At 40.2% G+C, this 25138-nt stretch overlaps 1 protein-coding gene across 1 annotated transcript in view; it reads right to left on the bottom strand.

Annotated features, from left to right (window-relative positions):
* Window positions 1-24272, bottom strand: part of ANKRD33B (ankyrin repeat domain 33B) — a 41698-nt gene extending 17426 nt beyond the window's left edge. Inside the window, exon 1 of the mRNA XM_027889050.1 lies at window positions 23774-24272. Within this exon, the coding sequence (XP_027744851.1) occupies window positions 23774-24196 (423 nt within the window). The 5' untranslated portion in view covers window positions 24197-24272. The remainder of the gene's footprint in view (window positions 1-23773) is intronic.
* Window positions 24273-25138: the final 866 nt, after the last annotated feature.

Raw genomic sequence — 25138 nt, 5'->3', positions numbered from 1 at the left:
GCAATAGTTTGGAGACCTAAAACTCTTGACAATAAGAAGTGAGATCCTATTGTTCACTGAAAAAAAATGACATTTTTTAAGAGAGTGGTAGTTCCAAAAAAGCTGTAAGAATAATTTAAGGTAGCTATCATCTCTAATGGGTAGAAACTGTTTCACCCAGTATCTAGAGGATATTTTTACAGTATATTTTCACTGAAAAGTTTTATCTTCTAAAAATATTTAGCAAGTGCTAAAAAAAAAAAAAGAGTTCGTTTTTTGGATCTCTCTGTAAAAGAAATACAAAAATGAGTAAAATTAAAATTAAAATATTGTAAAAATACAGTAAAATTTTGTAAAACAGTACTGAGTAAAAAAACCTTAGCTCTTTTTCATGAGAGATTTTTGCATTACGGTGTTTGGGACTTTTGTCCTACTTTTAGTGGGTACATTCATCAGATAGGATCTAATGCATCCAACACTGGCATTCTGATTTCAGCAGATATGAGTCACAAATTTTCTCAAAATCAATCAAACTCATTCACCATTCTGAGTTTACAAACCAGAAAGATTAATAAGGTATCAACGTTTTCTGAAGTTTATTTTGCAAAAATGCTTTCAAAGACTGCTTCCTTTAGGATAAAGAACAACAATAGAGAGTAGGAGCTTTCTGAGGGATTACATGATGCGGTAGCATGGAAAATTATTCGTGAAGGATGGTTATACAAATCTGAAGTGGGTCAGATAAGAGTGCGAGAACCTGACATTCAATGGAGTGTGTGCCCAGCCGTCCCTGGTTGAGAAGCAAAACCAGCAATCACATGAGGGCATAAAAACAAATCCCTTCTGCCATATGGTTACCAGCACTGTCCATGGCTGTAAAGCTGATGTGAGTACTCCCTTCTTACCCTCACCCATTACATGTTCTGTAGGGAGGGGGCTGAGCCAGACTGCTTGCTGAGGGACTGCTTTTCTTTGCATAACCCTTTTAAATGTGTCAGACACTGAAATGAGCTTCAGGAGGCTACAGCTTTAGAATGAAAGTTGCAATAAACTCCTAGATTTGATGGTTATTTCCCAAATCCTCATTCAATGATACCATGATGATGTGTGGTACCAAGTTGTTTTTTCTTTTGTCTTTTTTTTAATCTTTTTGCATCCATTTCTGGCCCTGTCTGTATTGTGCTTGCTGAAAAGTAGTATAAGCAGATCATTCAGGATGCACAATCAGTCAATAGCAATGTGAGCCATTAGTCTGGAATCTTTCAGTTCATACACCAATAAATACCATAATATATTTAAAACTCCTTCAACAGCCCTAATTAATAAATATAAGTGATACAAAATTGCTTTCAACAAACTGCCTTTGGAGCAATCAGTAAAGCAGTAGTCTGTATCACAGCAGTCTGAAGGAAAATACAGTTGTACACTTAGTGTCTTTTAAAAAGATAAAAATTAATTAGTTTTAGTTAGAAAATACCAAACCTGAGCAATCTGATTATTCTCAGAAAAGAGAGGACAGTAATGTTCTACAAAGGCATCAATTATTCTGCTCCTCATATGAAGGGTCATGGTGTAATTATGAAGTGGTCAGTGTACATGGGGAAAAAATATATTTTTTAAATTGAGTTTTACTATTACTTTTGTAAGTAAGATCCATTTTCAGAAATATTCACTACATGTGAAAGCTTTAGGAAAAAGGAAAAATGGTGATCCTTAAAAGTGTGTCCTTTCCCTCAGACTTCAACAGCGTCCTTCAACAGCAATCTTTCTTCTCTCTTCCCTTTCATATATCCACAGCCACCACTTATTTTAAATCATAATAAAAACTCAAACTGTTCCCATTAATATATAATAATTATCATTAATTATTAGATGGTACAATTGTACATATGTCACAGCATGCAAGCACAGTATCCCTGTTTTTCAAGGACTTGCTCTCTCCCGATCAGTAGCCAGGGTTGCTCCCAGAGCAATGAAACAGAACAGGCAAAAAAATCTGTTTTAATACTCTGTGCTAAGAGACCTTAAATATAAAACAAGATTTGCAACAGATCCTATTTCATTTCTCAAATATCTCATACAGACTCTGAGCGGCAAACAAGAAAGCATGAGTCATCCATCACATCAACTACATTAACAATTGCTGTCTTTTTTTCCACATAAGAGGTGATTGAAAATCAGCTCAGTAACTTTTTTTTTCCAAGTTAAAGCCACAATATTCCCAGGTGTTGAGGGCTCTCTCTTTCCTCTGTGAAATATTTAGCATTTCACAGAGCTTTCCCACAGTTTTTCTATAATATATGACATACCTGTTTTTTATGTATTTAGCATAGTTTTGAAAGATTCCCCTTTGTTTTGAAGTGACAGAGCAAAATTATCAATATTTTATTTAGAATGCATGACAAAACAGTCAGTCTGGGATAAATTATTTATTTTTATAACTAATTTTCTTATTTTCTTCCCAGAGCACATAAATGAACATTTCAGGCATGAAGTTAATTAGATGTTGCTACACCTTCCTTGAGCAGTGAAACTCTTGATTCTGTTTAAACTGATAATTCTTCATGTGCCTTTGATTTCATGTAAGACTGGAATAGTGCTGCCATTATGAAAATAAACTCTGCTTTGCTCAGCTGCGATGACATAACATGCCTAGGTGAAGTCATGGATATCTCAGGAGACAATTTTATAAATCAGATATTATGACAAAATTACAGATGTAAGGCTAATTGTCCACTAGATCATTACAGATAATAGAAATCACAAGAAATACTAGAGGATCAATACTGAACTCAAGTTGAACAGCAAGCAAATCACATATAGCATGCAATTAATTTATAAAAAAGTCTCTTCAGGCAACTTTTTTTCCACCAAAATGCTGAGATTGAAAGCAGCTTATTATAGTTTTTTGCCCATTATCCCAGACAAAAATGAGTTTGACACAAGACTAAATTGATATTACCCATTGCCCTTCATAAGCATCTTGATAAATCAACTGCCCAGTTTCCTTTGCATGCATCTGTAAGTATTAATGACAATTCTGCAATGTTGGTTTACCAGCAGTGATTAAAACCACATATAATTGAATTAAGTGAGATAATGATTAATTGTAATCCATAGTCACATGCAAGGACAACTATGAAAATTATGCCTAAGTTAAAAACAAACTATAAAAAAAATATAATGAGTAGTAGAAATGGAAGAATAAAAAATATAAAGGAATAAAAAGTTGTGTTTCAGCTTTTTGTTGTTGATTCACTAAAATAATAACTCATATATTTTACACCTTGTGTTATACAAAACTCACTGTTATAACAGAACTATATATAGGTACCACTCACTACAATGTAACTTATATACAAAGAAAAAAAAAATTAAAATCAGGTCAAGTTTTCAAAATAAATCTCCAAAAAACATTTGAGGGAAATTCTGATGTCCACTAGAAACTCTAAAACTCTCTCAACAGAGATTCTAAATTTACACTGTACTAAGAAAGAGCAAAAAAGCACTGAGCACCACTACCCGCTATACACTAATTTATGTGTCATGCACAAAACTCTCCAGATTACATATGGCGATCTGAGAAACTTTCATAAGTGGATTGAGCTTGTATTATATTTGGTTTAGGTTGATTAGTTCAACAGTGACTGGAGTGAGGTAATTATTCAGGTCATCAGTCCCATGAGAAGTGGTGTTTATGTGCTACAGAAATCCATCAAGCACATAAGTTTTAATATTATCTGCACAAAATAATTTAGGCTGACCTTTTAGAGAAAGGGCTGCAACAGCTTAGTCATATACAAATTTGTGTTGGGAAAGTGACAAAAAAAACCTAGGAATTTAAATAAATTTTATCCTGTTGTTGCTTAGACAAAACCCCACATGCCTGGAGCGGGTAAGGGAGGAGAGGCTAATTTTGTCAGGGAAAGTGATCCAAGAAATATAAAAGGGTATTCAAGCAGAGATGAAACATCAGCTTGCTAAACTCACTGCTCTGCAGAGGAACATAATAGCCAGAAGCACAATCCTGTATCCAAAGGCAAGCTCAAATGGCACTGCCCCTTCCGGTGCCTGAATACTGAAGGCATCAAATTGCTGCCTTTGCTTTGCAGCATTATGATCACTCACTGATTCATTTCTCATCATGAACTGCACTCCACTACATAAAAGCACAGGGCAGTCCGCGGACACACAGATGATGATCCACCACACTTCCCCTCCACTTTTTGGGATATGTTCAAATTCACTTATTTCGTAAACACCTCTTGAATCAGTCAGGTCACATGTCTTTAAGTAAAGGTATAGCTTAGTATATGTATCATCTCTGCAGAAATCCTTACTTAATCTATTCTAATCCAAATCTCCATGATCACCTCTAAAAATAATCCTAGGAAAGTTCTTTTTCCTATGCCTGCAAAAGCTTGCATTATACAACAAAGAAAGCCAGTGCTGCATGTGTAATAAACCAGACAAAAGGAAAAGTCAATAAAAATAGTGTGACTTTCCTTATTTACTAAAATGTACGTTGTCTGGTTTGGTTTCAGGATCACTTGTGATATAGCAGCTGGCAGAAATCTGAGAATCTGAGTAACTTCTGAGAGCCATAAGGGACATGCAAGACAAATAAACACATGCTGTGTAGTCAGAGACATTCCAGTTGGTGGGATATATAGGAAATTATATTTTTTTTTATCATATGGCAATACTGATACTTGTGAGGCATTAACCCTTCTTTCTGGTTTGTTTTTTTTTTTTTTAATATCAAGACACAGAATAAAAGCAAATAGGAAATCTAATACCCCTGAGCTGATATGGACTTAAGGGTCATACACTGTTCTGCAAAAGAATGGAGTACATGCCCAGCTCCTACACTGCCCCACATCTCCCAGCAACAGCCATCTAGTTGCCTCTTGGCACAGCTCCCTTGATCGAAGTTGGGGTGAGGGGATGACTGAAGAGTCAGATGATTTTCAACCTGTGGGAAGCCTGATGGGAGGAAAACTGGACCATTACACCAAAAGTAGTGATACTCTTTTTTTTGCTTGCTCCTGTGGGGAATTCTCATCTTCCTGTGAGTCAAAGTCCAGGTAAGACAACAACTGGGCACTCAGGAGCCCTGCACCTCATCCTGCCCCTCTACCCAGACACCCATGGAGGGCATCTTCTCTCTCATACTTCTTTACCTGTAGCTCTGCTGCAGCCTCTCACCCCTCACAGATCTCCACCAAATCACATCATGTCCAAAGGGCTTGAGGGCTGATGAAGCACAGAACACATTTTTTGACTGCATAACCTGCCAAATGGCCAATGCTTGCAAGACCTCCTCTCTCCATCGTGGGAGAAAAGGGCCACTTTACTCCTATCTGTGTCATATCCACTCAACAATCCTTTTCATGGCAGAAGTAGGACAGAAGCAGAGGACACTTAGGATTACGTCTAACAGTGGAAACAACCCTGCAAAAAAAAATATGAGCCGAGGGACACTGTGCCAACTGAGTGGCAGGAGGCTGGTTGCATTGCCAGCTGTTTTCCTATGAGTTAATATGACCTTGATGACACTCCTTGAAACACCAGCCACTGGATCTATGTTATCACATGAAAAGTCTTTTATTGCTCTTTCCTCTCTGAACCTCAGCTTGAACTCAGGACCTGAACATGTGAACAAGAGCTAGTTGCAGCTACAACTAACTCAGGCATATTTTAATGTTGAGGTGCTTGAGTTAGGAAATTTAGTGTGATTCCATTAAAACATATTCTAAAAAAAAAATGTTCAGGATGTTAGCAGGCATACACATTCACGCTCAGGACCAATGTGGTTAAAATATTGTATTATTTTGCAGTGAGAGCAGTAGAGACTATATTAGGAATGTACTCATCAGTCTGAAGTTCCAAGAGGTGGTAGAGATGGTTCTGTAATCAAGTAATATACAGTAAAAGAAGTCTATATGGAAAGAGAAGAAACTGGGATCATTTTCCCTCGTGGTGCTATCTGATGTAGTGCAATCAGTACAAAATAAAGCTTTGCAATGTATGTGAGATCTCTGGTCATAGCAGAAGTAGCTAAAAGGAAATTATCTCAGGATTCACTAACATGGCAAAGCAACCCAGAATTCCATTTTTGAGAAAGGGTTCCATGTTCTGTTGGGGGATGTCTGGCTGTAAAGGACAGAAAATAGTGTGGGAAGATTGTAGAGGAAGCAACAAAAATTTTATCAGGTTAAATTTCTCATTTTCATTTTATTTAAATTGTCATGTTGGTTACAACTAATAAATAGTGATAATTCCTGATAAATAATGCGGCCTTTACTAATCCTAGATTACCTGTTTGTACTGCACACAGTAATCAGTGTTAATACTGTCAAATGTTTGTGTAAATTTTGATAATGTTGACAGTAGTAACACATGATACATAGCAGCCAAATTTACACAGTTCTTTTTGCTATCACTGTTTTAGTATTTGTGCTAAACACAGGTCACTCTGTATTAAAAAAGTGAGAGGTCTGGCTTCAGAAAAGAATGTAAATTATCTACTGTGAGAGTAGTGAGGCCCTGGAGGAGATTACCCAGAGAACTTGTGAATGCCTCATCCTTGCAAGTGTTCAAGGCCAGGTTGGATGGGGCCCTGAGCAATCTGATCTACCGGGTGGCATCCCTGCCCATGGCAGGGGTTTGGAACTAGATGATCTTTAAGGTCTCTTCCACACCAAACCATTCTTTGACTCTATGATTCTATGTTCAGAACTTTAATGAGGGTGTCCTGATCTAAACCCTGAAGGCATTTTTACCACAAATCCCATGTCTGTACTTTAAGGCACTTTAAGCATTAGCAACCCATTAACTGCAGAGGGCTTGGGAGGCAATGTAACAGACTCCCACCAACATCAGGATCCTGCCCCAGCAAACGGTGAGCAGATTTTAGTTTCATTTTTCTTTCACTGGCTTGTTATGCAATGTTCATAAAGCCTTCCAGTGGCTGGAAACCATTCTGTGAACAAAGATGATATATTTCTGGATCCTTAAATGAACAGCACCTTATTATGCTTTGCTTGGAACAGGTGTTTCTCGCTAGCAATAGATTCAAAGCAGCAAAGTGCTGACTGCTTCCTCCTGTGGACATCTGAGGTTAGGAGCATGTGCTGCTTTGGCCATTTCCTGCAGAAAGCTGCAACGGATTTGGGAACCATTGGAAGAAATTGTGTTTTAATAAGGCTCAACCTTTCTTGGAAATAATTATATGTAAAACATTTTTGAAAAATTTTCATTGGCCATATTAGTTTAAAATCTGATATTGCAATTGTAATCTCCCTATCAATTTTATCATTGAAGCATTTTGTTTATTCTGTTTTCAGAAAGACAAAACCCCTAAGAGGTAAACAAAATGATAATCAAAGGCAGATCATCTAACAATGTAACCCAAATCTGATGTGACCTGTAGGAAGTGCACTCACTCACCAGATAAGATCTTTAGGGAAATCAGTTTAGATGTGAACTATAAGTCCTGTGCCTGGCAGAATCTACTGTTAACTTCTCTCCGAGTCTCTAAATATACATACATATTCACACACATTTAAGATGAAAAGGAGATTCTGCAGCATTTCAAAAACACATTTTGTAGTGCATTCATGACATAGCGTAGCACATTAGAAACCATATGAAATGCATTTTGTGCACTGACATAACTGTCAAAAAGAGCTCCCTTTGGCTTTAAAGTATATGATTCAACTCGTCTCTGTGTTTAATAGATGCATTTTCCTTTTTGTTATGTTCTGTCAGATACCAGCAGGCCGAAACTTAGATCTGTTGCAAGAGGCTATATAAAGTGTTTGAATACATACTTCTTTCCAGGAGACCTCTCCAAAAGTAATGACTTACAAACTCTTTGTAAAGATAAATTTCAGTTTGACACTGGGCAAAAGATGAATGTACAACCTTCCACTCTGTCAGAACCTATTGCTGTATCTAATCTGTCTCTTCTGTAAAGAGCATTTTAAAGCCCTCAGGACATTTTCACTCTGTGAAATTCTCTGGAATGACCAGTGATGAGCTTGCAAGCACCCTCTTGTGGCAGTCAGCTCCCATAGTTGTATTAGGAGAGACCTTCCCAAGCAGTTTCTTTTCCTCCAACTTCTGTAAATTCATTTTGCTTCTGTTTCTCTGAGCCTTTTGGTTGTGAAATCAAAATCTTGTAAAGAAAGCCCAGGAAGAGGTCTGTCCACCAGTAGCTAATCTGCCACGGGGATGGGGAGGTGGGGAAAGAAAACCAAAAAAACCAAAACCAAAACAAAAACCAACCAAACAAAATGCAAACCTAACCACCCAATAACATAAAAAAAACCAACAAAAACCAAACCAACAAACAAAAAAAATTTAAACCAAAGAAATCAAAGTCTCTTTCCCCAGAAGGAAATCATTGTGATGAAGAAAAATATCCATCAGGATGAAATCTCTTCCTTTCAGAGGACCTATGCTCACCAAGAAGAGCAACTGCACACCCTTCTTTGGACACCAGGGATGGGGGACTGCCTGCATGCTACACACAATGCTGCATAATGGGTTGTAACTAGATGAGCTTTAAAGTGCCTTTGAACCTGTGATTCTATGATTCTATAATACCACATGCAAAAGTACCATCCTATTTCCTCACCCTTAGATCTAAAAAGCTGTAAGACCAAAAAAAGCCCAGTCCCCATCTCAGACTGCTATTTCACATTAAGTTTCATAATGACAGCAGTGCATACGTAATGCCCTCATTGTATCTTCTTCCCAACCAACCCTGTGCTCTGCCTCCTGGACTTCAATTGCCACCTTTTCCATAACACCTCTAATAATAATCCTTTTCCTTGATCTTGGATCTTCTAATAATAAGCTGACTGATCCTGAAATTGACTTGAATGGACCAAAAAACTGTGGTAAACTTTCTTCTCCAGTGAAAACAAAGATGGGAAAAGACCAGCTGCCCTTGAGCAGCAGAATGGTAAATGATGCTCAGATGAGAGTATAAGTATTTCTGCCATAAGATTCACCTTACATACTTCAGTCTGGAAGCACTATCATATAGCAACACCCAGAATCCTCTTTTCAACCAAAAGGATAACACAGGAATAACAACCAGTCATTGTTGTTCATGGAAATGCAAGGCAAATCCTGACATTCAGATAGAAACGTATGTTGAAATAGGGCAGATGGAGCTCGCTAGCCCTGTAAGGCAATCCATCTACGTCCTGAGGACCTCGCTGCCACCGTCCAAGCTCGCTTGGCCCCGGCAGAAGCACCTCAGGATTAAAGGGTGGGCTCAGTTCCGCGCACACTGTGTCTCACCTAAAAAATCCAATGCGCAGGCTGGAAGGTGGAAAGACCTTCCCTGGTTCTTCGTTTGCGAAGACTGGCCATTACATTACATTACATACGAAGGAGTATTGCCACCTGTACAGGGTATTACTATTTTACTTCTATCAAGCAAAGATCTTACTGATGGGATTTCATTGTCTTTCCTCTTCAGATTACCATAAATTAGTGCAATGGACAAGGGTTCTTTGCATATCAGAGTATCCAGGTTCTTGGAAGCCCTTACTGTTCTGTTTTCCATAGTGAACGGGATTCCTTCACCAAGGATACGCACCTGTTTTTACCTAGACTGGTTTTCCACTCGGTTATGCCCATTCTTGTTCTTTCCTGAGCTCTAACAAAGTGAAAGGGGTTTTGTGCAGAAGTATGAAAAAGCTCTCCTGATTTTCATTAGAAAACAAGCTTTTTAGGCAATAGATTTATCTGTGGTGAATTGAGGGGAGGTGTCTGTTTTTCACTCAGGGATCTAAAGTGGATTTTGGTATGTGTGGATTAGTGTCAAGTCTCGTGATCCTAAAAGGTTGCAATCCTGTAATCCCACAGCTCAATGCAATGCAGCTGCTGTGGAATATCACAGATGACCCTGCTGGAGGAAAAAAAAAAAAAAAAAAAAAAGATTCTTGTAGCTGTTACTCCTTGGATTCTTTCACTCTTTCCTACTTATGTGTGGCTTATCGCTAGTGCTCCACAAATTGTCCTTAAAAGAGGGTATCCACAAAATAAAATAAAAACAAGGAGACACTAATAACTAATTTTTTTAACACAACCTTAATAAATTCACAGTCTCTGAATCCTGGAGATTTTCATTTCTAGGTGAAAACACTACCTTCAAACCAATTATGCAATTTTAAAGTAATGCACATTGAACAAGTACTATAAATTTTATTCACATATTTTTCATCTTTTATAACATTTAGAAACACTGAAGACTATGATCGCATTTTAAATTATTAGCAGAACATGTGATCTATATTTCAGTAAGACTTCTATTTTTTATGTAAATGTGCTTTGGTCAAGAGCAAACAGGGTTGTTCTCTTGTGACTTACACCTACACTGTCAGCTCTATAATGTTCACGGCTGGTTAGCAAGCAAGAACTCTTACTATAAAAACCATCAACCTACAATTCTGTCTATTTAAGTAATAAAGAAACTAGTAGGCTGCACAAAGCCACTGGAGAGGAAATTCAGCATGCCTCAGGCTTACCATTAAGGAATGGTTCCTTCCTGAAGGTTTAGCATCACCCTGTGAAAAGTGCTCTATTTTAACAAAAGTCAGAATTACAGTTTTGAAAGATCAGAGACTAGCACTTGGCTAAATCAAGAGCACTGCTGCTATTGGCTTGCAAGCCCTACTGAATAGCCTCACATTAATTTAGTGCTGCATTTAGGGAATGGGCTCATCCACAATGCTAATTTGAAAGAGGCTCAGCCTAGTTTTTTTGTTTGAGAAAACACACACTGTGACATGGAATCAATCTGTTCAGAGGGACGCCTTTTCCTCTGGTAGCTCACTGGTTTTTTACATTCAACTTTTAAAGATTCTGAAGAATGTGTTTCAAAAGCAGGTTTGTGGATTTTGAAGTGTGCATTCCCATTTTAAATTTCTCTCTTGTATTATCTCAGTTGGCTCAAAAAGGATTAATCAACCACTACAGCTCTAACAGGTATCAGTGTATGAGCAGCCTGTTCAGGAAAGGTGAAAATCATATTTGGAATATCCAAGTGGGACACAGTAGCATCACCACACTACAGAGCTGTGACCACCCCATTTCTCTCAGCTGAGCATCTAGCTCCATGCAATAAAGGCAGGAAGGCATCTTCTGCCTCTGTGTTTGAATCTAGGTATCTCATCTTCTAATGAATACACTCCATTCATCTAAATAATAAAGAAATATAGGGAGGGATGGAACATTACCATGCTGCTGAATTTGAAGATGATAGAATTAAATATCTGGGGAAAAAAAGAGGGAGGAGCCATTTCAAATTTATATTCAAGTACTTGGGATTTCTAGATATCACCTGTCTTTGTAAAAACTATTAAATCATTAATACAATATATACACTTTACAAAACAGTTTCAGCCAAACAATCCAGAAACAGTTCTTCTACTTCATAAAATTGGAGAATATTTGGATAAACTGTAAAACAGCAATTTCAAATAAACAATCTACTTTTTAATTTAGGGACCTATGCCTACAAAAGAAATGGTAGACATTTAAACCACAGTTTTTTAAACAAAACAACTGCTTTTGCTGAAAAGCAATATGCTACAAAAAAAGTAGCATGTATCAAACACATCTGATGGAAGTTTTTCAGAGCTGTTTGTGGTGAGCTTGACATATCTCTCTGCTCCACAACAGCTGAACTGCAACAGAGTCTTTGGATATGTCAAGACATTGCTTGACTGCAGGATGGCATTTTTGTTGATAGCAGTTCACTAATGAGAACGGGATCTGAACACACTAAGGGACCTTTGAATGATGCTCCAGGAGAGCACTTTCATGCAGCCAAGCATTTGGCTCCCCTCCCCTCCCTTCCCCTCCTCTCTTTTTTTTCTTTTTATTTTCCTGAGAAGTGGAAGCTAACATATTTACAGGATTTACAATTAGTAACCAAATGCTGCAGTTTCTTATTCTAGATGTTTTAAGAACTCTGTATCTCTACTAGTCAGAGATCACAAAGTAATTGTGGAAAAATGGTAAAACATTTTTTTTCCCTCGGTTTTCAGGCACCTGGAAACAGTTATAGGTTTTCCCCTAACACATAGCATTTTCAAATGTTTTTCTAGGTGTTTGGAGTTGTTTTTCTCTTTCTCTGACACAAAATGAGATAATGCTATTTGGCAATATGGTCTTTTCATTTCTACTTGAAAATTATGGGCAGGCTGTTTCCTGTTACCCTCAGAGTCCAACTCCTTCAATCCACTTCTGCATTGAAAGGAACAAACTATACCAAATATCCAAAACGAAGGCTTGTTACAATTAATTGATACAAACATTAGGATCAAAAGCCTATAGCTAAAAATCCCCTTCTCTCCTTAACATTTGTAAATCTCACATTGGATATTGGTAGTGTAGAATTTCTGTAAATAAGGTGATTATACTGATTGATATTGCCTTGTTGCAATAACCTGAAAAGCTCAGCCAATACAGGTAGACTTCAAAATCAAATAACTTAGAATGATATTATGACTGCAGTACCACCAATAATGAGGCAGAGTCATTCCAGATGCACTCCCTGAGGACTTTGAAATCTGAAAGGAAACAATAGGAGATGGCTCTGGGAAGGAAGAGTGTGAAAGTACTGATGACAGTATTTTAATGTTTTTATTAGAGTTTATATCACATAAATGATGCTCACTGGCTCTTTCCTCTGTGACTGATAAGCTGCTGAATTCTATAGGCTTTGTTATTTCCTTTACGATGCACACTAACAATTTAGTAATAAATCAGAACTGCGGCAATTGCTGTATTAGAAATCAAATTTACACAAGAAGGAGGAAAACATGGTATTTTTAGACAAGCACTCAAAATCTAAACTGAGTAACTAAGCACTATTTTAAAAACCTCCTCTCCAGAGAAATGTGGGTTTTGGATGGTAAGGAGTAAACAGAAAAGAAGTCCAATAGACACATTAAACTCACAACTGCAACTACAATTACTACTTTGTGTTACAGAAACATCAGTACTGATTATTATTTTTTCTAAAATGGTCGAACAGTTAATTTCCTCTTACCATTTATAAATTCTCAAAACATGAATTTGGGAATATTTTACCTAAATTTTCAAACTCTGCGGATTGACAGAGGAATGAGAGTAGGCTGGCATTACAGGATTGTGAACTCTACTCTTCTGCATGCCCAACTTGTCCGAAGAATAATGTCAGTGTAGTTTTTGTAACATTTCCAGGGATATCCCTGTGGTGACTACACCACTTCCCTGGACAACCTGTTTCAACAATTCACCATTAATGCCATTTTCCCTTGTCCTATCACTTGTTGCCTGGGAGAAGAGGCTGACCCTCCCCTTACCACAACCTCCTTTCAGGAGCTTCAGAAGCTCATAGCTTCTAAAATGTCAAACTTGACCATTAAATATTTCAGTGTCTGCTTCATGTATCACTAACAGAATGAGTGGGAGGTAATGTATAGTGGGAAGGGTCTAGGATATTTGATTATATTTTTAAAATTCAAATGCAAATTTTTCAAACTCATCAGGTAACTGTATTTATTGCCACAATTGTAATTTGTTGAGGCAGCTCTTGCCTGTCACATTTAATTATCTTGATTTTTCCACATATATGTAATGGATCCCATACACTCCATGGGAAGTTTTATGAAGATAAGTATTGCAAATGCACTGAAACATCTGACTTCAATAAACTGCCTAAATGGTATTTTAATTCAAGTAAGATACTAACAAGATTATTGTGTAATACTCAGTTCAAGTTCCTATTCCACAGGCAGTTTTGCTAATGGGTATCTTCACTGATGGCACATCCCTGTTCCATCCTCACAAGAGGAAGAATTTTCTGGACTGCAAAATGCCCACAGGTGGTACAGCATCAGTGAAGTAAAACAAAAGAAAGAACAACCATAAATAGGCAGCAAGGAAGATTCAGTTGCACCCTACATAAATGACAGCAGGACACATCATGTTTTCCATCCCACTGACTGGTGCTAGCAGGAGGTTAATGGGGCATCCCAGAGCCACCAGAGCCCTTCTGCACAGACATTGCTTGCAAGTTGTAGGACAGTCTCTACAGATTGCACCCGTCTCTGAGTCAGAAGGAAGATGCCTTCACTCCATTCCCAGGGACCTTGAAATTAAGTGTTTTCCTTCCCTGTCCCCCACAAAATGGCAAATGGTTTCTCTCGTCGCTCAAACTACTGGCCAGGTTGCCCTCCAGGAACATTGTGTTTAATTCCAGGATGGTAATTCTGCATAGGGAGCTCTGCTGAAGCAGCATGGCAGAGCAGTGTCTCTGACATGGTTATATTGCCCAGTTTTCCCTTCAGACAGGGCTCGCCTAAGACAGTGGTGTGCCTGCAAAGTGCCTGCAGCACAGCAGGGAAAATAACCTGTTACTTCCCAGATGTAGGCTTCCTCTGGCTGCTGTTGCTCCATACAACTGGACATGTACAGCTTGTCTCAGTGTAACCAGAAAACTCCTCTACCATGTTTGTATTTTTTATTTTTTTTTTTTTTATTGCAGAGCTTAGAAGGGCTCTGCAAGTCTAAACACTAAGATCTCGTTAATATTTGTGGTATTTAATTTTCTGAAATTGGCCAATACTTGTTATCCTATATGTCTAACAAGCTATTGTTATTTCATGCTCTTTGTAGGAAGTCTTTCTCTGTAGAAAGAAAAGTAAATTAATTCCTTTTTGGAACTGAGCTTTTGACTCTTCCTTCTCTTAAAACCTTTATCAAACCCATGTCATATTTGCAGATAGATGGAGGTATACTCTCCCACCTTTCAAAAGAAGTCTTCCCTTTTCTTCTTCCCTTTCCACACCTAAAGGCACTTAGAAATACATGGTTACCTTTCCTGTGTTTCCCAATCAAGTGGTAAACAGGTGAGCTGAGCCTTCTTACTATTAGCTACAAATAGCAAGATACCTACGTTTTGTAAAGAAAAAAAGAAGAAAAAAAAGCCAAATAAAAGGGAAAAAAAGTGCACCAAAACATGAAAGGCTGCTTTAATGAACAGATTGAATATATTCTGTTATCTGCCACTTTTCCACTTCAGAAAACTAGTAACAATGGCTTATGCATAGGCGTCTCCACCATAGTAACAGAAAAAAAACTTCAAAACTTCCCAGAGGGCCCAGTTCTGAGGTGGGGTGGCTGCTGGCAGCATCTCTTATCACCAGCAGTTGGTCTGTCTACACACAGGCTGTCCCAAAGACAAGGATTCATGTACTGAGAGGCAAAGAGGCAAAACACCAAAAAAAGCCTCCCCTCCCTCATATGTGAGAGGGTATTACCAGATCAGGCTCGGAATGTTATACATCCGAAACGTGTGAAACAACAAAAGCCCGACAGTGAGTCATTCCCATTTTGCATCAGCTTGCTTTTAAATTGCTCCCTGTGGAATTTAAAAGACATAATAGAAAATAATAGAATTGAAAAATGGGAACTATTTTCACGTAGTGGGTTTTTCCCACAGTGGATACAATTTGAATTGCTAATTTACTGACAGATGTGCAACCACAGACTCTGTGACAACCACCCTCTTCTTATGGTACTTGATAATTTCTTATTGTGACACACCAAGTATGCTAAAAGATTATATTTAGCCCAGGTTGGAGAGTTTCCATTTTTGTATTTAATTAAAGAACACTTAGAAATGGATAAACTGAAACCTATGTGGCATAACATTTTAAATAATTTAAAGGAGTAACCTTTTGACAGAAATTTTATTTATGAAAATATTAAAGGTGAACTCCTGTCTCTGATAAAGCTTGTGGGAGTTCTTCATTGCTTTCACATTCTCCAGAGATTTTCTTTTCTAATTAAAAAAAATCTACCAGCAGTTTTTAGTACATCTACCAATAGATTTTACTGCAACTCTACCTCAGTCACAAAAGACAAAGTTAACTCCACAGTGCATAAACAGACACTACAGAAAGAATATTCAGGGAATCTGTTAGCAGGCAATATACTGTCAGTTGCTAAAAAGAAACCCAAAACTAACCAGAACATAATAACTTGTATAAACAAAGTATAAGAACTGAAAAAGGTAAGAAAATTCATTAAAAAAACCACACGCAATTTTGGAAAAACTGGATTATACTATGATCTATGTTATCCTACTTGGAAGCTATCTTATCATATGTGAAATGAGTCCAGCAAACATCAATCATACCAACTTAAACAGCTATTAGCGGTGCGATTTCCAAAATCGTAACACAAAAAATGCCAGTTTGAACACTTTGAATTGAAAAGCCTAAAAACCAATGATAAATTAGGAAAAACACTTGGGATTCAGTGGGCCAAGCACTCCCTATGTGGCCATCATCGGTCCTCAGCAGAGAGGTTAACTCTGAGTAGCTGGACGTGGTTTCCTCTGGCAATGCACTCACACACTCACTAGCAAGATTTTCTACAAGGCTGCTTACACCTTCCAAGTTTATTTCAAAATTGATTGTGACTTTTAGTTGGTGATCATATATTACTTCTCTTTAGAAGAAGAAATATGTGTTTTAATGAAATGTAATTTAAAATAAACCTGATGCACATTAGGCTCACTTGGCAGGAAGAAACCAACACCTGTAAAGTCATACAAGAGTTATTACTCAGTCTCACTATAATTCTCCTCTGTGAAGATGAAGTACTACCAACATATAGCAGTATTACAGTAAAACAGCTGATTTCTGTGGGTCTCTGTTACACAGTAATCTTTTCCAAAATGCGTAACAGAGCTTTGCTTTTTTAATCTTTCAGTCTCTCTCTTCTTGAGTAACGAAACAGATTTTGAACATAACAGTACCTGCTGAAATGTCTGGATAGATAGAAATAGATATTTTGATTACTTGTACTCATTGTTCAGCATCTGACATTACTTATTTTCACACTTTATGTTCCCAAGCACATGCACAAGACTGTATGACTACAGTTAGTAAGATGACAAGTGTTTTCTGTGCCACACACAAAAGTGAACATTAATGCCTCTTTCAAAACCCTTTTTGAAATGTCCCTTGAAACCCAGTAACAAGTCAGACTGAGCGAAAAACAAGCAAGTCTCACACCTTTGAAAAGGGAACTCCCTGATGAGGGGCTGAGCGTCCCCATCCCTGCCTTTCCATCTGTCAGCATTGGCTCTGAGCCTCCAAGAGCCATAGCCCACACCATCGCTTCCAGCACCAGCAGGAACAAAGCATGTAAGAATTAGGTTCTTCATGATGCTGAAAGATGTGGCACTGGAGACCTGCTGTCCCTAGCAGCTGGCACCTGGATTCACTGCTCCTGTGGTACTTCTTAGCAGGCAGCTTTGAACCCGGTGCCTCAGACAGGAAGATTTCTTCTTTCTTCCTCAGAGCCCTTGCCTTGAGACTTAAGGCCTTGATAGATGAGCTACAGGTGTTGCCTTAATGGCAAATTCTTACCTTGAAACTGAAGAATTTAGGAATTTAGGGGCTTTTGAATCCCTTTTCTCAGCATACTTAAAGCCCAGTAGCTCCTACAGGCTACTGAAACTCCACTTTTTCAGAGCAATCAAATGGTTCGCAGCAGTGCTATCTGTTTTAAATTCCTAAGATTTCTCAGTAAAATTTCCCTGAAAATTTATTGAGGAATCTTGGGAACCTTTACAGGAGGAAATTAGTTGCCAATATTCCTTCCTGAGTATTCCTTAATGAGAATATAAATTTTTATTTCCTAATGGGATGAAGAAATTAGCAGTGTCACTTTGTACACTGTGAAATAAAGCTTAAATATTCTCCTAGAAAAAAGCAGTAATGCCACCCAAGGTCACACATTATATTAAAAACACCATTATATATCTGTCATAATTACTGATGATAGATTTCCCAGACAACCAGTCTTGTTAGACTATCATTACGTTTGATGAGTAGCTATATTTTTTAACATCTGGAGTCAACCTGTATCTGGGTAGCCAGGATCATCCCTGCATCTCTGAGGAACTCTGCAAGTCCACATACTTGATTTAAGACACCAACATAAAACACTGTTTAAACTAGAACTAAAGGTTGATATGACCTTTACTTCTGTGCTACTATCAGACTGAGAACATCCGTCATGTTGCATTAAGCAATTTTTCAACCTTCTCTAAGAAAACTACTCTTCATCAGGTTTCTCTAAAAGTTGCATCACTTGAAACGAGATGAAACTTGTACAACTTTCTCATGTAGCCTTTAAATCTGTATCTATCCATTTCAGTAAGAATTATATCTATTAGCTGATGCTGCTTTTGACATCAAGTACAAATTATATCTAACTACCTGTCAACACCATGGAGAATGCAGCAGGTCTGGCCATGCATTTCCAGCAGTCTGCTAAAGACCTGCATTTCCATTCTTTGTGTCTGCGCACCCTCATCGTCCTTATTAACTGTTCCCTTTACTCCACAGAAATTGTGTTCTATGCATATACTTTTTTTTCAGTTTAGTTATTTTAAAGGATATCTTCTTTTGCCAAGTTTACAAAGGTATTACATGCCTTACTCTCCAGATGAATGCCAACAAGGGCAAGCAGACAGCTAATCAGCCCACGCCCTTCTGATAATGCCTCCAAGTGCCTACTTGTATCAATCTGGCCTATGCTCTGGTTAGCTCACCAAATTCCCTCTTAGCCAGGTCTTCAGGCTATGCGTAGTGACTTCATATTTTCCATGCTCTATCTACTCCTTTCTGATGGCTTCCCTTGAGTTCTAATTACTGTATTTGAAGAGTTCCCAATTTGTTGTGAGCAGCTTCTCTATTTTGACAACTACTATTCCTTGCCTTACTTGCGTACCTCCTTTTTAAGCACAAACACGTATTTCCAGCGATATTTCTTACTGTATTTGGGTATTTCTGTACTTTTTGAAGGATTTAAATTAGATTACTTTTGCTGTTAGGTAAAAGTACTTTTACCCTAAAAAATTCCTTTTCATGGTTTAGTCTCGATGTTAAGTTTCAGCACAATTGTTCCTATGAGAATACCATGTATAAGATAATAGAAAGAACTGAAACTGTCTATGAAAATAATAACTAAAAAAAAAGATTCCCAGCGCTGTAGCAGATGATGTTCTTCAAATCCTTTTTCTGACATGGGATGACTTATGGTATGTGCCAGCACAACTGAAAAGCAGCATGTGACAGGGAGTTCTTTATCCCTCACCACAAAATACTGGACTCTTCATTTATTATTTTTACAAGTTAGCATTGTGAAGATAATGAAAATAATAAAACAGGTTAATGGAGTGTTACACAGGCTCTGGCATTTTTTTGTAATACCTGACTTCCTAGGAAAGCATTATCCAGCACAATGTTCCCTCACCCAGAAAGTGGGAGCTGTCCCACTGCCTCCCTGGCCTTCACAACCAGTAGCAATTTCACAAGCCTAGCACTTTGGCAAAGACAAATTCAGGTGTCAGCTCCTTGGAGGATTCACTGTGCATCTCTCTGTGGAAAACTCTGTAGGATAACACTCCCTAAATCAGCTGAGTTGCCTGAAGACACTTGTTGTGTTAGCTCAGAGCCAGCGGGCTACTTTGCCCTGCTGAGGAGCAGTTTGCAGCATACGGCGAGGAGACAATAAGACATGTCTGACACCTTGGATACTGTCACAGGTCCAATAAGGAAACTGGGTGAGTGATGCCATTCCCAAACACAGATTCACAGAGTGCAGTGCACAAACAAGCCTAGGTTGCATTCAGAAAAACATTTCCACAATTGTATCCATAGTTACCTATGGGACTGGACAAAAGACTCATTGAGCAACGACATAAAAAACAAAAAGCTGAAAAAGGTTACAACAGAACACTCTCACACCTAGATCACCTCTAAACCACAGACTTACAGAATACCTGCTAATACAGGCTATACCACATGGAAGGTTAACACAAAACCTTTCTGCGGATTAGCCGCAGTGACTATTTTCAATCTGGCAAGGGAATGTTCTTTACCTTCTTTTCTTTCTCTCCCCTATCTCTTAATGCCTTTGCTATTGTCATGGCAAATTTCTAAATCTGCTTGCATTCTGCAGTTAGGTAACACCAGATTTTGAAACTCTGTTTTTCTGAGTATATTTATAATCCTGAACACCAGGCAAAATTTGATATTAAATGAAGTTAAAATTATGAGATACAAATATCTGAAATTCTAGAAATGTGCATAGTGAGGAGGCAGAACCAATCCCCATGCAACACAGAGAAAAGTAGCACCATTACCCAGATGTCACAATAGTCTCAGTCAGGTCAAGAAATTCTATCAGAACCATGATTTTATTTTCCCATATATATTTTCAAATCCCTCCTTAGTGCTAGCTTGAGGCAGATAAATGCATAAACATTAATGAATGCGAGGCCACCCTGCATGATGTACGATTTGTGTATTATTATGTCATAGTTACTTTCCAAATATTTCAATATTAGCTTGGGCAAGGAGAAGAAGTCAGCAGTACCAAGCCAGTCTTTCAGGATTCCATATACAGACAGCAGTGCAAGAGAAGATCAGGGGATCGGCCCTTTGGGGGTCCTCTGCAGACAATGATATATAAACTGTTGTTGTCTTGACAGTAATGAAAATGAGACAGGGAAAGTACAGGTCTTCAGGCTATGCGTAGTGACTAATAATTCAGATGTTGTGGAGTCTAGTTTACTGCAGGAAGGTGAATTTAATGAAAACTTGTGCCTGGCAGGAGGTTCTGCAGCTCACAAACAGAGTATGGGGAAAAAACAACACAAAAAGCCACTATCCAGCCTTGGCAAATTGACTCAAAAGAGACAAGTGATGTATTTTGACAAAAAGGATGAAAGAAAATAAGTAAGATTACCTCTGGATCCTAGCATTTTCAGGACTAATTCCTTCCAAATCTTAAATTTATGCATTTAGGGACAAGGTAAAAGTAATTAAAAATGGGCTCTTTGTGCCCAGTTTAGGGCATTTGGAAGTTTATTCTTCATGTTACATTTTATGAGCAGCATTTAATCACTTTCAGGATCAAGATATGGTATTGTCTTACTACAATAACCTGTTACTTGCTTTACCTATTCTGAAGAAAACTTAATTTTTATTTTGTGAAAATGAAACTTTATTGTACTTACAAGTGGTTATCAGATTAGGATGGTAAAAATAGTTAATATACTCAGTTGCACAGCCCTCCCTTCACCATCCCATTTCTCAAAAAGCAAATTATTCTTCCTTCTCTCTCCTGCCTCACAGAAAAGAAACAAAAACTTGGAACAAACAAAATTTCAGCTTATTTGTTCACAGTGTAAAAAAAAAAAGCTTTCCAATAGGGGCATGCAAGATAGCACTGTAAGCAAACATTATCCTGGAAAAAGAAGAGGCTGAAAGCCAACAGTAGAAGTTTCATCAACGAAAAAAATTCATTAGCATGACTGGTGGATGTAACTTGTTCTGTTCCTTTGTGGCAGCAAAATTATTTTGTTCATGGATAACATCCAATGACTTTATATTCAAATTCAAGAGCTACAAAAAATCCACGGAAAAGTAATAAAACACCTGAGCAAAACTTACCTTTTGTCAGGTAAAATTCTCTAAAAAAAGGTGGTTTTCCTTTGCAAAATAATGAGAATCTCCCTCACATTCTGAGGGGACATCGGGACTGTCCTCATATCTGAAGCTTCACCTTCCTGATCAAAAGGTTTCTCCCATCCCATTCACATCTGCCTGGAAAAGATAGACTATCCTACTCTGAACTGCTGTGATTAGGGCACTTCTGTGAGGGAGGCAGAGAGAGAAACTGAACTCACGTCTCCCACATCATTCATAAAGTTTTGGAAGTTCCTGAATTCCAGACTTTCTTTTACTTTGTTTTCATAAAGAATGAAGAAAATAGAATTTGATGTCAGTGTTTAATTGTGGGTCAAATTGAATATTTGTCTAAATAGATAATTTTATTTTTTTACAGTACGAACAGAGAGGAGAAACTTTCTTTTTGGACTCAAGCTACGATTTTGTTTCCTTTCTATGAAGCTGGAGAGATAAAGAGCAACTTCTTTTTTGGGAAGGGGGGTGGTGAAGGGAGGGGCTGTACAAATAGGTATATTCACTATTTTCACAACCCTGATCTGATCACATCTGCTAAAGGAGTTGCTGCAGGATGACAGGCTGATGCCTACGCTAACTTTTCCATACCCCTTGACTCACATTTACAGGACTCCAGCCCTGAGGTGGAGGATCCCTGCACCTTCACAGATATCTGCTTACCCTCTGTTGAGTGGGAAGACCACCTTTTCAGAGAGGACAGCTCTGGGGCACTTGGTCTTTTATGCCATTGGTATGGTGGGGCCAAACCTCCTCCATCATCACACACTTGAGACACACTGTATCAGCGGACCTCAGCAGCAGCTGGAGCCCAAACCCCCTCATAATGTCAGGGTTGGATTTGGGCTCCAGCTCAGGCACTATATATACTGGATAGGCATATCTGCAGGATCTTCAGACTCTCCTGTAGGGAATATTGAATCTCACGTGTTACCAACTAAAGCATAACCACACACATCTTGGGCTGGGCAGAAGAGTTAAATTATTTCTACCCTGTGTTTCTCATTCCCACCCTCATGCCAAAGGTTGCTGCTCACTCAGATGTGTTAATACAACCTTTTATCTTTTTCAGAAATTTACAGCAAATCAGATCACTAAAAATCTGTATTAAAACCAGTCTTTTGGAGAGGAAACAAAGGTATTTGTAAGAAAAATCTTACAAGTACGTACATCTATGATGCAAGAAAAGCCCTTTTCCAAAGAGCACCAAACACTAATTATGGCATTCTTTTTGAAGTAAAGACCACTTATGTTGCTAGAATATGCAAGTCACTTGCCCAATTAAAATAACACAGGCTTTCTTTCAAAACTTTCCTGTCACAGACTAGTTACAGAAATGTTTTTGCAGACTGTTTTTATGCAAACTAAAAGAAAAAATGTCTTACTTTCAATACAAACTGTGGTGATAGTGGTGAAACTGCTGTTGTAAATCTTCAATATTGCTGTTCAAATGTCCCACTTACACATTACCCAGGACATCTTTCCCAAGTTTTCATTTTCTGATTTAGTGAAGCACACTTCTGTCCTTGCAAATAACTTAAGTAACAGGCAAAAACTGAACCACAAAGCTTGTACTGACACAAACTCCAAAAATAGTTTACCAGCAACAAAATAAATACCAGGAGAAAACCATGAATTATGATTTTAGCACAGGAATACCCCAAGCCTTGCTTGGCATTCTAGGAACCAGGAGCAAGCTTACATTTTGGGGAGAGAGAAAGTTAAAAACAAACAAACAAAAAAAAGTAACCCCACGAACTTTTATCAGCTGTTCCAATTATCAAGGTGAACAGTGTGAAGTACTGCGGGGGATGGACACCCCAGATGGACATCCAGAAAAACAGGAAGGTTTAGTGATGCTGAACATTACCAGACACTCGCGGTCCCTGATAAACTGTGGGAAAACAAAACCCAGTTCCAAACTGATCGCGGCAAAACTCGAATCTCACCCTTTCTCTCATCCCATGAACTGGACCTTCCTTAGCCAAAGGTGGAGCTTCACGCCCTTCTCTGCTCCTTGCTGTTTGGGGTCCCGTGCTCCCTGGGGCTGCAAAGCAGCACCCCAGCAAATGAGAGGGGTGTCACCCACCACACACACGGCTGCCCCCGCCCCCCTCCCCTCTGACTCCGCTCCACAGTGCCGGGCGGAGGCGGCGCGACCGCCGAACCGCTCTCCCCTCGGCTCCCGGGGCGCGGTGCGGGATGCTCACCCGGCGGTTGCGGTCGGCCTCCCGCACCTCCTCCTCCCCGGGGCCTTGGCGGATGAGCGCCTTCAGCACGATGCTGTTGTTGGTGCAGCATGCTCGGAAGAGGCTGAGCGCCTCGGGGCTGTCTCGCTCGTCCCCGTCCTGGGACCAGGTGTCCTCGTCGTCGTCATCCAGCCCCCGCGGCGGGTAGAAGGAGTCGTCCGAGGCGATACTGCAAGTGTCGGGCAGCTCGGAGAAGTCCTCGTACTCCTCGCAGTCCTCCTCCTCCTCCTCCTCCTCCTCGCCCGGCCCCTCGGCGGCAGCCCCCTCCGTGCCCTGCTCGGGGCTGCTCTCTGCCTCGGCACCGGGCATCTCCTTCGCCGCCGCCGGCGCGGGGCAGACCCGCTCCCCGGCCAGCTGCTCCCCGTGCCCCGACAGCAGCACCATGTCGGGCCCGGGGCTGGGGCCGGGGTGCGGGAGCTCCCCTCCGCCCCGAGGGGCTCCCGGCCCAGAGGCCAGCGGCTCCGCGGCCTCGGGGCGCTGCCCGGGGGGCGCTCACAGCGCCCCGCAGCCCCCGCCCCGCCCGCCGAGCGCTGCCCCGCCGGGACCCGCCGCTCTTCCCCGCGGCGGGAGAGGGGTTCCGCTGCCCCCGCTCACGCAAGTGTCAGCCCCCTCCCGCGGGTGGCCCCGCAGCAGCCCGGCGGGCCCCCGGGCCGGGACATGCCGCCGCCCGCGGAGGGGCTTCCCTGGGGATCGATCCGGGCTCGCTCAGCGCCGCCGGCCCGGGGGAGCTGCCACGGCCGCGGGGAGCGGGGAGAGGCTGCGGCAGGCAGGGCGGCTCTGGGGAGCGCAGGCAGTTGTCAAAGTGCCGGCCCGTAATCCGCTCAGCATCGCAGAGAGGAGATTGGGGCTCGGGCGGAGCGGCAGGGGCGCGGTGTCGGGGCGGTGTGCGGGGGGAGCGGGCGGCTGCTCCCTGCGGGCGCCGAGCTGCAGCCGCAGGTGGGGGACCGGCATGTCCTAAGCACCCCTGGGTTCCTCATCCTCAGTCCAGCGGCGTGCCGCGCTGCTTGGAGGGGGCTGCGCCGAGAGGTGGCCCGCGGCGATCCCACCCGCGAGTGGGAGAGGCAGGGAGCGGGGCCGGCGGGACGCGCGGCGGGAGAGGCGGCGGTTGCCGCTGGTCCTTCGGCGTGATCCCGAGAGCCGCGATGACAGAGATGTGCGCGAAAACTTTTCAGGAATACAACTAGCCTGTGTGGAATTCTTCTTTTGAAATAAATACTGAAAGTAAGGAGAATGATTGCACAGAATTCCCGTGCCTTGAAGCAGAGCTTTAAAAGCAAGTAATTAAATCAGTCCCGACAGTGTACCAACTGTAGAGATGTCAGGCAC

Source organism: Empidonax traillii, unplaced genomic scaffold (genome assembly GCF_003031625.1).
Source record: "Empidonax traillii isolate 1590-97213 ecotype Southwest subspecies unplaced genomic scaffold, ASM303162v1 scaffold249:size1902748, whole genome shotgun sequence".
Taxonomy (NCBI): domain Eukaryota; kingdom Metazoa; phylum Chordata; class Aves; order Passeriformes; family Tyrannidae; genus Empidonax; species Empidonax traillii.
Note: the sequence above shows the minus strand (reverse complement) of the source record. Positions and strands in the feature narration are given on the sequence as shown.